Source organism: Telopea speciosissima, chromosome 1, assembly GCF_018873765.1.
Source record: "Telopea speciosissima isolate NSW1024214 ecotype Mountain lineage chromosome 1, Tspe_v1, whole genome shotgun sequence".
Taxonomy (NCBI): Eukaryota; Viridiplantae; Streptophyta; class Magnoliopsida; order Proteales; family Proteaceae; genus Telopea; species Telopea speciosissima.
This window is the reverse complement of record NC_057916.1, coordinates 7,792,174-7,808,389: the sequence shown is the minus strand read 5'-3', so window position 1 is coordinate 7,808,389 and position 16,216 is coordinate 7,792,174. Positions and strand designations below refer to the sequence as shown.

The window sequence follows — 16,216 nt, the reverse complement described above, 5'->3', positions numbered from 1 at the left end:
TGAAATACCAAACTGGACACAAAAGAATTACAGTGAAACAAGCATGCCATTTTGACCATAGAGATGAAACATTTTGAATCTTTCAGTCGAAACAAAAAATAAGATTTGACAATTAAGATCCAAAGTGATGCTTGAGGTCTAAAAACAACCAAAACAAGAAAATTTTCATCCAACTTAAATTCTTAATGGTCATGGAAACAGGTAAATCGTTGAAATGAGAAATGCTGGGCATTAAAACTAAAAACACTTGCGTGTAAGTAGAAGGGTGGTTCATACAGTTAATATGGCCTACTTGTTCATACTGCAAGCATTCCTCTTGAACTATAACACATGTTTCAACCCAAGAGAGGGCAAAGGCATAAAAAGAACATGTTAGGCATATGGGTTGAAGAGCGAGAGTCATCATTCCAAACCGTGAATCACCCCTATAAACAGCATCAATATTCATTGTGCTTAAAGCCCTCTCGCTTTCAAGCAAAACATATAATGCTTTTCCTCAAGGGGAATATTTGGCTTTGATTACCATTACCAACCCATCATAAAGCTTCAAGTTGCTCATAGTCAACAAATGTTTAACAATGTTTATGATCCAAACCTTCACACAGGGGCATAGTTCTTCCTTATGTGGTTATGTAGAGGTGTCTAATCATCTAGTACTTCCTTGTAATGTTATCAATAGTAGTATGACATTTTTTCTTCTCTGTATCAAGGTCTGATCAGGTTTGCCTACTCCTAAGGTTACACACTCAGAAAAGGAAAAACAGAAGAAAGGGGAGACATACTCTGAGTTTCCAAATGATTCTTCATCTAATAAACAATCACTTTCCAATGGTCATCGGTGCTGTTGATGCTGAGCCAACATAGCTAAAATGAACTTCCTGAGGTAGGAGATGATACTTAATAGAAAGCTCTTCAAATATTTTCTTCAGCTCAAGGACAAGTTCAGATCTTCGGTTAATCTTCTCTCCATAGTTTTGGTGATTCATGGTGTGAAGAACATAAAGAGCAATCTTCATCTTGTTCACATTTTCAATCTCTTTCACCACCACACTGTGCTTAGGATGCCAATATTGAGGCTTGCTCTCTATGTACCTGGAACCCCAATCAAAACAGTCAAAAAGGTAAAATAAAGCAAGCAGCACAAAGAAGTTTAAAAGTCAAGTAGACTGGTATTACCCATTGATAATAACCCCCCCCCGAAAAAATCATATTACAGCAACTTTAGAATCGATGTTTAACCACGTGGCACTGCATATTAAGAGAGGGGGAACGACCAAGAGGAGAGATAACAAAGGAAAAGACAGACGTTGTCCTGTTATCAACATAATTTGGGAAGACTTGGAGTCTTGAAGAGCTACTAGCTTTAGTTCCATTTGCCAATTTCTAAGCACCCAGGGCATCTGCTTCTAGACATTAACTTCATTCAAGGGCTTTGTTCAGTTGAAAAACGGCTGGCAATTAACTTTCTTGGAATGATTACCAGCTCTTCAATCGCCACAATTGCATTGAGAAAACAGTTGCTTGTCCATGCTGCCACATTCTTTCGTAGAAGCTTCTAAAAGTTCAAAGGTGTTTTTTATAGATTTATTCAAGATAAAAACTAAACACATGGATGCCTTTTGGTTTTGGGTAGATAGAATCATCAGTTGGGTTTATCCCTGAGCCCATAAAGTTCCCTTATTGATCTAGGGGCTGAATCATTGTGACTCCGGTTTTTGTTAGTTGTTTTAGTGTGCTTAGTAGCCCACAATAAAACTGAAATATGTTCTTTAATTTCTTTATGAGGGTTCATATATTTGGCATCTTTTGTGATGATATACAAAGAGACTGATCTTAAACAGGAAAAGATTGGAGCCTTGGACCTCCCAGTTCTATAATCCTTGTTTAAACCACTCTAAATGTTTGGGTTACCATAAGAGTCAATGGCCCTAGACACCAATACTAAGTGACAACTAGGTTAGCATAATCCAATGGATATCTATTAACTTCACAAAATGATCATCACTTCCAAACTGAAGGCCCATAAAATTATTTACATACAGAACATCAAACTATGATGCAACCCTTGCGCAAGAGGGGATCATAAAAATTGAGGATAAGCATTACAAATTGATTGGCTCATTAATAACCCATGAACAGGTAAGACTACCCATTGAACCTAAAAGGAAAGATAGCTTTGCTCTAAAGGCTAAGCATACCGATTCCGATAGTGATGCAGACTTACCCAATCAAGATGATATTGCTCCTCTTTCAAAAGGAATTGTAAGATTCATTAGATAAAGGAGAGGTTTAGAAAAAAGAAGTTTGAAGTGTTCCAATTGTAACAAACCAGACATTTTGCTGATGAATGTCCAAACAAAAGGCCTTGTGAGGAAAAGCCCTCAAAAGGTATAAAGAAAAAAAAAATACACTGGTTTGCATGTGGGATAGTGACTATAATTAATTTTTTTTGGTGAATAAGTATATATTACCAAACCCCAGGAGGGGGCCGGAAGGAGAAAAAAAAGGGGGGGGGGGGGGGAATGTACAAAGAGAGGAGGGGAGAAAAGAAAGACTAGGGTCAAGTCCTCCTTAAACTAAAAGGGGACTGCAACATACTGCTATCCAGATCCCAGGTAACAACAATGTGCCTGTTCCTTGGGGTATCTATGACGGACCGATGAGGAATGGTCCTGATCTTAGAGGAAACTTCGAAGGAGATGTCTTTCCAAATCAAGTCGAAAGATCTAGATTTGGAAGTCCATCTCCTAAGATTCCTCTCCATCCAAATATGATGGACAACAGAGCCAAAAACAAGCTTCCCAATACTGTCACAGATGGTGCTGCCTTTAAAGGCTTTGGTCAACCAGATGCATTCTCAGTCAAAAGGAAGGTGTCTCCTGCTTCAGTACCATATGGAAGAGAGGCCTTTATTCCAGATAGTAGAAGAAAAGGGGCAAGCAAAGAAGAAATGGGCAGTGTCCTCAAAACAGTTCCAGCAAAAGGTGCAAGAGGGGTGGACAGGGATGTGGTGGTGCAGTAAAAAGGCTTGGGTAGGAAGGCAAAAGTGAAGCGATCTCCAGGCAGTGAGGCTATGGCGGGGGATGGAGCCTTTGAACCAGACTAGGTTGTGCCAGGGAAAGGGGGCGGAAGGGTTGCGGACAAAGTTCCAAGCTGATCTAGTGGTGAAACTGCCAAAGGGGGAGGGAAGCCAGATTGCCTTATCCACAAGGGTAGGAGAGGGAGGGTGAATGGGGGGGAGGGTAGGCCAGATCTTGGAAAGGACAGGGGGAAGGGGAGAAGGAGGGGACCAGGAACCAAGGGAGATGATGAGAGACAGGGGGGCAGATTTGGGGATACCAGAAGAGTAGACAGCTCTAGGGCCAAAGACATTGTAAAGAATGCCTAAGGGATGCCAGGGGTCAAGCCAAAGGGAAGTAGAGGAGCCATTAGCAATGGCGGTGGAGGTGGCAGTAAGGGCAAGAGGCCGGAGAAGGAGGATCTTACGCCAAACCTAAGACGCATCAGGGCGTAAAGGAGCAGTCCAAATGGAATCATTCTTGAGAAGGTGGGAGTAGACCCAGTTGACCCAGATGGAATCATGCTTGGAAGAGATTTTCCAGATGAGCTTGAGGATTCCGGCTTTGTTGGAGTCATGAATGCGGCGAATACCTAAGCCTCCTTCAGCCTTGGGAAGACAAACGGATTTCCAGCTGATTGGATGCAACAATTTTGAGGTTTCTTTCCATTTCCAAAGGAAAGCACAGAAAAGGTTCTCAATGGCTTTGATGGTGGCTTTAGGGATGGCGAAGATGCCACACCAATAAATGTATGAAGATTGGAGGACCGATCTGATACATTCAAGCCTACCCGCATAGGATAATAGTCTGCCTTTCCAGAGCTGGAGGCGCTTGCAGATATTATCAAGCATGGGGGTACAATGATGGCTGGACAGCCTGGCAGGGATGAGAGGCAGGCCAAGATATATGACAAGGAGGGAGCCTAGAGAAAAGCCAGTGAGACGGAGGAGGGAATCTTTGTCAGACTCAGGGATCCCAGCGAGGAAGAGTTTGGATTTAAGGAGGTTTATTCGAAGCCCAGATAGGTCTTCAAACTGGCAGAGGGAGGACATGATGGCAGCAATAGAGGAGGGGGAGGCCTTGGAGAAGATCATCAAGTCATCAGCGAAGGCCAGGTGGGTAAGGTTAATGTGCTTGCATTGGGAATGGGGGAAATGAGATGGAGATCGGTTTTGGATTGGAGGATCCTGGAGAGGACTTCAAGGGCCAGGGAGAAAAGGAAGGGGGATAGGGGGCAACCTTGGCGGATACCAACCGAAGACTTGAAGAAACCAGCAGGGGAGCCATTAACAAGAACATAGTAGGAGGGGAAGGAGATGCAGGTGTGAATCCAACGCACAAAAGCATTAGGAAAACCCATTTGGATGAGCACATTGCAGATGAAATCCCAACAGATGGAATCAAAAGCTTTGTGCAAATCAATCTTCATGAGAGCAGCAAGGGAATGGGATTTACAGTCGAAACCCCGAACAATCTCAGAGCAGAGGATGATATTATCCGCGATGCTCCGGCCCGAAATGAAGGCGGATTGATTGGGGCTAACCAGATCAGGGATGACTTGCTGGATCCTATTGGCGAGGATCTTAGCAATGAATTTGTAGAGGAGATTACACAGCGAGATGGGTCTGAAATCAGGCAAGGAGGAGGCTCCATCCAATTTAGGAATGAGACAGAGGAAGGTTTGATTGATATGGGCCAGTTGACTGGGTTTGAAGAAGAAGCTGCGGATGGCTTTGAAGAGCTCACCTTTGATCGAGTCCCAGCAACTGAGGAAGAAACACATACTAAAGCCATCGGGACCAGGGGCTTTATTGACTTTGTGGGAAAGGATGGCTTTGGATATTTCGTCATCCGAGGGGATAGACAGAAGGAAGCCCGAAAGAGAAGGAGGGACAATTTGTTTGATGAGAGTAGGGGGAAGGGTGGAGTCGGAGTGAGGAGAGGGATTGAAAAGAGAAGAGAAGAAGGAGGCAGCTTCGGTCTTGATCCCAGAGACGGAGGAAATAGGGGTCCCATCAGCAAAGAGTGACTATAAATTTAATTTTGAATCTATGATAATGATCAATGCAATTGATGTTTAGTAGGTATTTAATGCAATGATTCTTGTGATGAAAGTGAAAATGATATAGATAGCTGTTCTAATAGTAAGTTGAATGATTCCTGTGAAAATTTGGTTATAAGTTGAAAGAATATTCATGCATGAACCAAATCCTTATAGACAAGATTGACAATTTAGAAAAGGAGAATAGTGCTCTTAAAGAAAAATTGGAGTATTATATGGAGGTAGTGATTTCTTCACTACCTATTGAAAAGATTTATGAAAAGGATCCTGAAGAAGAATCTACGGGATCTACATTATTGGAAAAAGGTAATGTTACAAAATGTGAGCTTGAAGGATACTCTTTTTCACATGTTATAAAATTATACATTTTGTGATAGGACTAACTCCTATGGGCCCAAGCACAAATGGGTACCAAAAGAGAAAAATAATTCTGTTTTGCAGGATAAGCATAAAGAAAAGTCAAAGAAATTTGACAAGAAGGAGCCGCATGAGAAGCAAAAGTCTCAAAGGAAAGGATACAAGTCATGATCATCCAGGTTTCATGATAACTACAAGAAAAATGCACAAGACAAACTGAGCCTTAAACACAAAAGCATAAAAGAAGATGTGAGCCATGAATCACCAAAATTTCATCAATATTTCAGCTCACCAAGGAAAAAGGATGAAGACAAGGATCCACTCTACTCATCAAGTGATCAACTTGCATTCTAAGCATGCCATAGGGAATGTGGCATGATGGTAGGAGTCTAATACATGCACAAAGTATAAGACAGTAAGGTTTGGTATTTACTTTTAATTTTTCAATTTAACTTAATGTTTTGGATTACCATGCGTGTTTGATGATTGCTGAAGTTATGTGTTGACTTCTGCAAACAAAGTCTGTTTTTTACAGTCATCCGTCAAAATATCCAATGGTTCACAAATCACAATCTTCCGTAATAACCACGGACTTTCGTGCGAATCTCCGTGAGTTTCAAAAGACTCCTGTGAGTATTAAAATTCAAATGCAATTGCATTTATTGTTTCGTTGATAATCTCCAACTTTTTCAAAAAAAAAAGAAAAAAACTATATTTAGTCATCCTTGCTTGCATTAAAGATTGTGTGTGTGTGAGTCCTAGGATTTTTAGTGTGACTAACAAATTTTGCTTTGAATGAATGAGTTTGTTGACTTAATAGCTAGGGAAAATGTTGGATAAGGGAGCAGCTTACCCAGCCTGCATCTGTCTCTCTCCCACCCCCTATGGAAATGACCCCCTGCCCTACCCATCCCACAATCCCCATTGGGCGTAGCCACTAGCTTACCTGGAGTTGGAGGCTTACCCAACCCTCTCCCTAATAATAGTTAATGCTAATAACCATTCTACCTTGTAACTTGCATTTTAGGAAACATGCAAGGTATAATTTGTTGAAGACTGGGCCACTAGCTTACCTGGAGTTGGAGGCTTACCCAACCCTCTCCCTAATAATAGTTAATGCTAATAACCATTCGACCTTGTAACTTGCATTTTAGGAAACATGCAAGGTATAATTTGTTGAAGACTGGGTGTTCAAACTTTCCATCTTCTTCAAATCAAATCAATTTATAAACTGATGAGCCATTAGCTCATTATTTCTCACAATTGATTATCTCCTCTACTCTTTTTCTTCTATTTCCTCAACAGTTCAGCTTTATGAGATGAAGAATAAAGATTCTTCCATGTCAGGTGATGTCATTACTCTACTTTGAAGAAAGCTGATGCACATACATGTCATCTTCACTAGTTCCAATCTATTCAACCTAGAAGAAGCTATTGAGTGGCCTACAAAGGACTAAATGACTAATGAAAGATGCAGCTATCATTTCTCAGGAAGCTCTTGATGATCAGTTGAGAAGTTTGGATCAAAGATTGATTGATGTAAAGAAAACGGTTAGTAAAGAGATGGAAGTCCCAAATGAAATTTTATCTTGTCTAAATAAAGATAAGAAAGAATTTCTGAAAGAAAAAGAGGAGACAAAAGAATTTTTGTCTTTTATTAAAAATGAAAATGAACGAGCTGGAAGAACAAGAAAATGAATGCTGCACTATTAGGAGAGGAACTATGATAGAGGTCGATAGTGTTAGGGGTTGTCAATTGGTCCGATTTTGGGCTATCGGTCCGGATCCATAGCGGTGCCGGCTCTAAGGTATCAAGACCATAACCAGACCAATAAGCTAACCGGATTCAAATCTGAGACCCAGGACCATTAACTAATGGGTGGTCCGGTTCCGGTTCCTAATCGGTTCCAAATATTATTGAACCCAAAACAAGGACAATGAGAGTTTTCTAGGAAAACGGGAGCTTCATCATACATAGATATAGTCTTGTAGAGCCCAAAATAAAGACATTGACGCATATATAAATAAGGAGACAGCTTTAAGAGTTCAGGATTTCCATTTCAAACTCAACTCATATACTAATGACTTAAAGAGCTACAAAAGAGCGCCACTTAAAAGTCCCAAGCAATGTAATATTATTAATAGATTATGGTTTAAAGCCTTTTAGGGTTTCAAATTTCTAATTTCCCATTCGATTTGTTTACATATCATCCGGTTCCAACGTTTCCGGAGCTACCGGGTCCTTAATGGGCTATCAGTTTTGGAACCATTGGGAGACCCGGACCAATAGTATATCACTAGGACCAGATCCGTCCCAATAAGCTATTGGGTGGTCTGGTTCCGGTTCCGGTTCCGGTTTCTGGTTCTGGTCCTAAATTGACACCCCTCATAGTGTCTTAGAAACTCTTTCTGATTAGAATAGTTTTTAAGATTCTATGACTCTTCCTATTACTATGCCTACCATAGCCATTTCTCTCTTCTTTGGGTGGCTAAGCCATTCATATCTTATCATGTTCTTTCCTTCTTAGTATATGAAAGGTTTTGAAAGTATTATCTCTATGTGTGCACTCTAAACTAACTTATTAATTAACATATGAGGTTAACACTGTGATTAATGGATGTATTGTTTTGGTAACACTAAAATATAAACAGCATGATGGATTAAACCATCATATGCAAAGGTATAAACAGTTTGATGATCATATGCATTCAAACTAACTTACTCATCTGTAGGTAATACGACAAATGATACTAACTTAAGATTAATAAGCACTGTTCTAGCATTGAGGCTTAAGCATAATTCAGATTAAGTCATATGCATCATTTTAGATATAAGCATCATATAAATAGATCATGAGCATAATATAGATTAAGTCATGGCATGAACATTTGCATTGCATATATGGCCTTATGGCCTTTGAGTCTAGAAAAGGAATCTTGGTTCATATGTGAGTCCAATTATGGCCTTATAGGTTCTTAAGTTTTGAAAAAGAGACTTGAATCTATATGAAAGTTCAAATAAGGCCTTATAGGTCCTTGTGCTTACTTGGTAAAAAAAAATTTAATTATATGTAGGTCCAACTGTGGCAATATACACCTCTGAACTTAATTGCTATATTCTTGATTGTCAATATGTAATACCAACTATGGCCATATAGGCTATTTGAGCTTAATTGATATATCTTTAATAGTCTGTATGTAAGACCTTTTGTTTTGAATCCCAGTCTGAAAAGCAAACACATGGACAGATCCAAAATTGTTTTTGGAGATGTCAAAAGGGGAAGAGCTGAAGAACATGAACACATAGTTTTTTATCAACTATAAATTTTAGTTCTTTGTTATTACTGAATACCCCAAAATGTAATTAGGACAAAGAAAAGGTAGAGAAGGCCATATAACATACGCTTTTATTCTAGCTTTAAGAGCTCCAATACTCTCCATCGAAGTTGAAACATCAACAGAAAACTCCACAGTGTCGCTCATTTCTGGGCTCCTGTAGAAATTACTGATCGGTTTCGTAGATAAGACTGAGTTTGGATAGTATATCTTCTCATTGTCATATCTCAGGAAGACTGTTGTTAAAATGTTCATTTCTTCGACAATCATCTGCAAGGTTACATATTATCAAAAATCAAGCATAAGTGACATGCAATTATTATATATTTAACTTTGTTTACTAGGAAGTTACCTGCACTCCATCAATAACACATCGGTCACCAACATCAAATGGATGCATCACAAAAACAAATATGATAGCTTCAAATACAGTCTTACAAGTGTTTCCAAACATGAATACCACCACTAAAAGCTGAGATGAGATGAAGACGAGCACTTTGGTTGTTGCAATCCCCATCAAAATAAGCCAAAGAAGAATGATCAAAACAATCACAATGAAAGATAAAAGTGTGTTCAGTTGCTTTACAGCAGTTTTTGTATCATTCAAGGAATGTGCTAACGATTTTCGTTCAAGGTAAACCTTTACCTGCACAAAAAAACAAGGTCATTAGCATTCAGAAATGAATGTTCCTCCATCCAACAAACAGAATTTCATCTCTTCCTTAATATGAAATGGATAAAAGTAAGCCATCGTAGTGCTTTTGGATAGGTATGTAGTTTAAGACCGTATTGACTCAACGATGAACTACTGAAAGAACTTCTTGAAATACCATCTCCGAATGCTATCGTGACCTATGAATAGAGAGATTTGATTTCTGAACTTTGGCTTTTGAGATGAGGAAACAAGGACATCTATGAAATGTTGGAAAGAAATAAAACAAATTAAAAAGTAATCATCTTACCACCCAGTTCTGCAGAGCTGATTTCTTGATCTTTCCGGTCTCCACGGCTCCTTCAAACAGTGGAAGAACATTACTCACCTCCTCCTTATTCAAGAACCTCCGGAGGTCCTCCTCATCAATATACCTAGTTCATAAAATTTAAAACAGGAAATGATGAGAGGACAGAATAATCTTTCATTAAAACTACAAAAGCACTTCCAGAAAGATCTCCTCACTTGTTACCAGGCTTGGCAACGTTTCTAAAAATTTGATAAGCAGCTGCCTTTGCTTGCCACTCATTAGTGATCTCCTTATCTTTCTGCTCACCTTCCTCATCAACGAAACTCTCATCAAGTGTATTTGAGAGAGTGGATAGGCCTGTACTCCTTATCACATGAATCAATCCCTTCATGGTTGAAGGAGAAACCATATCTTGCTTCATCTTATGAAGTTTCCCCACATCAATAACCTCTTGTTCCTTCTCTCCTTTCTTTATATTCCTGAAACTCAGTTGCCCCCCACTCCTAGAACTACCAACTGTCTCTGCTAATTCCATCAATGGAGGTCCAGAAAGTGTCTGAAGAACATATTGATGGAAGATTGATTCTTGGATCCTATCAAAGAATGCATTAACATGGAACGAAGAAGCTACAATCTTTAGCAGAAGAGTCTTTGCCAGCCATATAAAAGCACCGATTAGAGATGAAGCAATAGCCCTGGAGACAAAATTCAGAATCTTTGTGGTGTCGCGTGGTCGCTTGACCCCACGGTTGATCAGCAAAGCCCACGCGAAAAGAACTAAACCCAACCAAATGCAGACCTGGACACTCTGTTTCAACCCATACACAAAATATAAAACCTTCTTCTTGAGCAAGAAGTTCCTTTCAATCAAGAAAACCAGAAAATGGATTAACCAATCTGTAACCAATCGACCACACAAAATTACTGTCACCAGCACACACCATTTCCAAATCTCCAAGCCCCAGATCATGGTGTGCTGCAATTTGTGGACAGTTAAGCTAGTGATAAGGAATCCCATAATGCAAACCAAAGTAGCCCACTCAATCAGAAGTCTGATTTTCCATTTCTTATATGATCTTTTCCTTGAGTTTAAGATTTCACTTTTGTAGATCTCTTCATCTTCTTCCTCTCCTCCTGGAGAAGCCATTAAAGGTGTCTTGGGGGTAACAGGAGAAGTTCTTATATTTTCCCTAGGAGTAGAGGCCGTGACTCTGTTAGGTGAATTCCTATGAGAGGAATTCGATCTGAAAGAAGCATGCTGCTGCACAAACGGGTTGGTTTCCTCTATGATATTCAAAGCAGTGGGACCAGAAAGATCAACAAACCTAGATTTCGGCTTGGAATAAACAGACCTCGACAGTGAATGTCGTTGAGTTAGGGTGGCCTCTGTGGGGATTTTGGGAGGTTTGCGAGGACTCTGAGTGAACTTCGATATCTCTGGAGAAGGACAGCTCATGAATGTGGACATTTGCACTCTGGGTTTTAGAGTCTCCAGCTCTGACGATCCGGCATTCGAATCTCTCCCCTCTTTCTGAGGAGACTCCACACTCGCATGCCTTTGAGCTAAAGCTTCCAAGTCCTTTGAAGGGGAGTATGAACCTGCATGTGTTAGAGCAACTCTAACAGCTTTATTCTCCTCCTCCTTCGGAATTTCTCTTTCGCCTGGAATCACTAAAACCACTTCAGCTCCACCAGTATCTCTCTTTCCTAAAGTGTCTTTATCGCCTGTCATGGGAAGTTTACCATTGGCTTCCATCGCAACTCCTCCTCACCAGTAGAGAAACGCGTTTTATTCTCTCAGACGCATAAACAAACACCACATCCAGCGAAATGCTGCAGCCGATAGATCCATTCAAGTAGCTTATAGTCTCCAGTGCATCAACTACTTCTCATGCCGTAAAACAGAAGTAATCTTGAAACGAAAAAAAAAAAAGATAAGGATTAAAGGTCATACACAAATGTGAATAAAACAGAGCCTCTTCTGTAGAATACCCAGATAAGAAACCTCATGGTATATGCAGAACAAAGAACAAAAAGTAGAGAGTAAAGACAGAAAATAGTCACTACTTAACCAATGGCTAGGACCCATTAGCATCCAGAAAAGGAAAACCCATCACCTTTCACTGTCTGATTACTTCTTCAACGTTTAAAGCCCAGACTTGGAGCTCAAAGGTTGGTCTAGGAAGAAGAAAGGTTAAAGTGTTAAACCATGAACCCTTTTGATCTCGATTTAAAGGGTAATAAGCTATTAACTTTGTTTAAAGAGAACATGGAGACGCCATTGTTGACCTATACAGGTGGTGGTAGGACTTAGGAATTAGGAGACAGAGCGGCGGAAGAGTGTAACTGTGTAAGGAACTTATATAGAACTATAAGGAAAGGAGAAAGATGTTTGAAGTAGTGGTGGTACTAGAGTGGTAGCAGAGGAAGAACACCAACCGCCTTTTAGGATAATTTAAATTTCTCAAAATGTGAGAGGAGAAAGGTTATTATTGGTATTTCACTATGTGCCCCTAGAGTCTTTGCTGGTCCCGTGACTCCTGAGTCCTGAACCGAACATCTAGACAAACAAAAGGGTGGGAATTAGGGAAGGTGAGAGAATATTGAGGAAAATTATTAAAAAAGGAACTGGCAGGCCATACTGTGGGCTACTAGTCTGCACATTGGCACAGGATCTGGACTTGAAGGCGAGATTTCAGTGTCCGTCAAAGGGACCTGCTGTGCCATCGGATGTGCGTCGCCGCGCTACTGGTATTGCAGAGGATTTTAATACCCCTCAAAGCCCCCAACCCCATGGTTTTAGTGCACGGTATCGAAATGGGTACAATCAACTTGAAAACTGATATGGTATTGGATCGACATTGACACGAATTGATTCTATCGGATAAATTTGTCCTTGCTTCTTTTTGAAAAATGGGTTTTTGGATCATTGTATCCTTTGTTTGTACCATGTCACTGATATGATATAGGCACGATATCGAAATCAGTCACTTGCAAAACTAGTACATATCACTTTATACAGGCAATACGATAACGATACTTCAAACTATGCTAACCCGTACCAATACCTTTGGTTGCCTCAATGGTCAAAAAGCCCTCCTTGTTTGCGGAAAATTATCTCCTTCAGTCCCTTGCCCGGGCCAGTTCCCCAGTTCCTCTAATAGGGGGAGGTGGATCCCACCCGGGGAACCTCTCCTTGTTAGAAGAATTGGGGAACTAGGCCGGGCATGCAACTGGAGGAGATAAAGATCCCTCATTAAGGAAGTTTTTTTTATGAGCCAAAGAATGTTGCCTGATTACGTGGATCCTATGTTCAATACAAGAGTGCATAAAATTATAGAGCCATAAAAAATAAGAGTGCATGAAATTATTGTCCAATACTCCCATTAACCTTGTATTAAAGAGGGGACACGCCACTAGGCATGATCTCTTTCTTCTTCTTTTTTCAAAAGAAAATTATTATTATTTAAAAAAAGGGAAAGGTTTCATACACGATTCGTGTAAATCGTGTATGTGACAGAATCTCTAACAAAGAGTTGGCAAAGTCATAAATCCCCACCCATTAATTAATGCCTTGAAACTCACACCCTCTCTTCTCAGGTTCCCAATCTGTAAGTTCTTGTAAGTACCTCCTTAGAATGTCAACAGTTGTCTTGTTTTAATCCTACGGTCAAAATTGATTTATAAACTTAACCATGGTTCAAACCCAACCCTCTTCTCTCTCCTCTCACACTCCTCTCCGGCGGTAACCTCTCCTCTCTTCTCCCCTCTCTTTCTCTCTCTCTCTCTCTTTGTCGGAGTAGAAGAAGGGTAATAACAGTTGCATACACGGTTTGCCGAAGTAGAAGAAGGGTAATAAAGAAGGGTACTTACATGAACTTAGAGATTGGGGAACCTGAGAGAGGAGAAAAATCCTTCACATACACGGTTTATACGGTCGTGTGTGAAATCTTTCCCTTTTAAAAAAAGGAGAGAGTTTTTATGTACGGTCAAACACATACACGGTCTGCATTAATTATTGTTAGATGAACATTTATATCCATTCAAATTGAACATAAAACCCTCACACCCCTATTAATGAATGAATGATGCATGGAGGTGCACGAACTCCTTTCCCAATAAATAATATTACTTTTTGTAACCAACCGAGATTGTAAACAGACGAATTTTGGCATGTGTAAAGCACTTATAAAATGGAAAGAATATCAAAATGTGCTAAGAATTTAAGGGCAATATTCAATAAGGAAAGCCCACATATAGAATATTTAAAAAATAATCATTTCATAAATGACAAAAATGGCAACATTTAAAATGTAGCAACCAATGCACTTTATATCCTCTTCCATCACATTAATTCCAATTTCAATCCAAGACATACGTTAGAATTTTATTGTGTGGGGTTCTTTTTTTTATTTTTTTATTTGTCGGTGGATAAAAGGAGATTATGATAATAGATCTTTTTTTTTAAACACGATTTGAAGATTTGATCAGAAATCGTTTAGGATAAATTATGGAGAAAAAGAAGTGCTTGGTCGGGACGCTCCTACACCCTAAACTTGGATTTGGGTCCTCTACTTCTTTGTGGCGTGATATGGTGTGTAGCACACCATCCGATGGCTTGCAGTGTTTGGGCACTTAGCTCGACACACAGGTGGGGTGTTAGGCTGCATACCCAAGCACTATGGGTCGTTAGATGTGTGCTACACACCATGTCGCGCTACAGAGGAGCTTAACGCCCCAAAACTTAGGAGTGCGCAACATTATCGTCAGACTTTTCTTAAAATAAAAAATCTCATCTGTGTTAATACCACTATGTGCGCTCTCATTGGTCCTAGTGCTGGTACAAGGGTTACACGGCCAAACATTGATCTCATGCCCTAAATTATGATTCAAGCCTTTGATAACAATCTATCTTCATTTTATGGCATGGATCATAAATCTTAGTTGAGGGAAAACATTATCTAAACCCTTGAGTAGGAATCTTCTACTATGTATCATGATCTTGGCTTTTGATCAATGATCTATCTTCATCAACATTATAATGGACAAAGATCATAATTGAAGACACGTTGTATGATCGAAAGGAACCCAAGAGGGAAGTGAATTGGATTGTAACAAATTGTAAGCATGATATAACATGTACCCAAAATCACACAATGGAAAAAGCATTCGAGAATAGATATGAAATAAGCATTTTGAATCCCATGAAAGATCTTACCAAGTATTTAAAATGTAGTGAGAGGGAGATACACATAAAAACAATGAAAGACACAAACAATTTATAGTGATTTGGACCGACCAATCCTATGTTATCTAGGTCACAAAGACAAAGGATTTCCTCCATTATCTTTCTTCTTTCTTTTTTTTTTGTCAAAAATTTCCTCCACTGTCAACAATCCATTTTCAAATGGCAGGAATCAAGTCTTACATATTTCAATCGCAATCCCTGAGATCGATTTGAACACACACAACACGATTCCTCCATTCAAGGATTTCCTTCACACAACAATATAACACATCCATGCTCGCATCACAGTGAAACACATTCACACACAGTACAAGCTCACATAACAACTTTTATCACAAGCCTGAATTACAACACTGCAGCTGTTTACATAAAAAAAAAAAAAAGAATTACAACACCTCAGCTTAGTTGAGATAGAGAGATTGTTGTGCATGCATTTAGATGTGCCTCCCACTATGGGTGTAAGTTTGGCCCCGTCAGACCGAGCCCGCTTTGGTCCACCCTAAGCCTGAATAGGGCATGGGTTGGATTTTTCAACCTTGAGGGCAAGTTAGGATTGAAATTTTTAAGCTTGAGGTTAGGGTCGACTGAGCCAGGGTTGAAGCCTCGAGCTAAGCCCAGCCCGACCTGGCCATGTGTTTGGTTATGCTTTACAATTTATTAATTATATTTTACAATTTTTGCTTAGTATATAATTAAACAAAAGTATTTAGAATTTTAAGATTGAGTAAAGTTTTTTAACCCAAAGAAAACTCTAATAGTCAATTGAATATAAAACAAACCAATACCCAATCACATGAGACTGGTCATTCAGAGCCAACCGGGTCCTGGCAAAAATTAGGGCCAACTTGGCCTAATCAAGATCAATCAGGACCGAGCTAGGCTGGGCTTAGCTTGGTAGGGTTGGGCCTGATCGGGCTAAGATATCTTAGCCTGACCTAGGGACGGGTTGGGGTTAGGTTGAGCTAAGAAGACTCATGGTTGGACTAGGGTTTAAAAAAAACTTGGCTCAATCCGACCTTGTTTCACTAGATCGAGATCCTCTTCAGCGCACATCGTGCGGCTGGGGGGCTTCGATCCACACCACCGCACACATCCTGGTACAGTGGCATGTGGATCGAGGCCTCCCCAGCCGGACGATGTGCGCTGGATATCGTCCCGCGCGGGAGAGGATCTCAACCTTGTTTCACCCCTA

At 40.0% G+C, this 16,216-nt stretch overlaps 1 protein-coding gene across 1 annotated transcript; it reads right to left on the bottom strand.

Annotated features, from left to right (window-relative positions):
* Positions 1-499: 499 nt before the first annotated feature.
* Positions 500-11,663, bottom strand: LOC122648870 (mechanosensitive ion channel protein 10-like). The gene is made up of 5 exons (XM_043842161.1): positions 9,992-11,663; positions 9,777-9,900; positions 9,167-9,460; positions 8,882-9,084; positions 500-1,092 (listed from the first exon to the last, which is right to left on the bottom strand). Exons 1-5 carry the CDS (start codon positions 11,530-11,532, stop codon positions 819-821), a joined length of 2,436 nt encoding a protein of 811 aa, XP_043698096.1. The 5' UTR covers positions 11,533-11,663; the 3' UTR covers positions 500-818.
* Between the last annotated feature and the right edge of the window lie 4,553 nt (positions 11,664-16,216).

Excerpts from the sequence above, each read along its gene's own strand:
- LOC122648870 (XM_043842161.1), bottom strand. The coding sequence starts at position 11,532 with ATGGAAGCCAATGGTAAACTTCCCATGACAGGCGATAAAGACACTTTA. Across the intron at positions 9,461-9,776 it reads CAGCTCTGCAGAACTGGGTG|GTAAAGGTTTACCTTGAACG; the intron begins GTAAGATGATTA and ends TTTTTTGTGCAG. Across the intron at positions 1,093-8,881 it reads CTTAAAGCTAGAATAAAAGC|GTACATAGAGAGCAAGCCTC; the intron begins GTATGTTATATG and ends TTGGGGTTCCAG.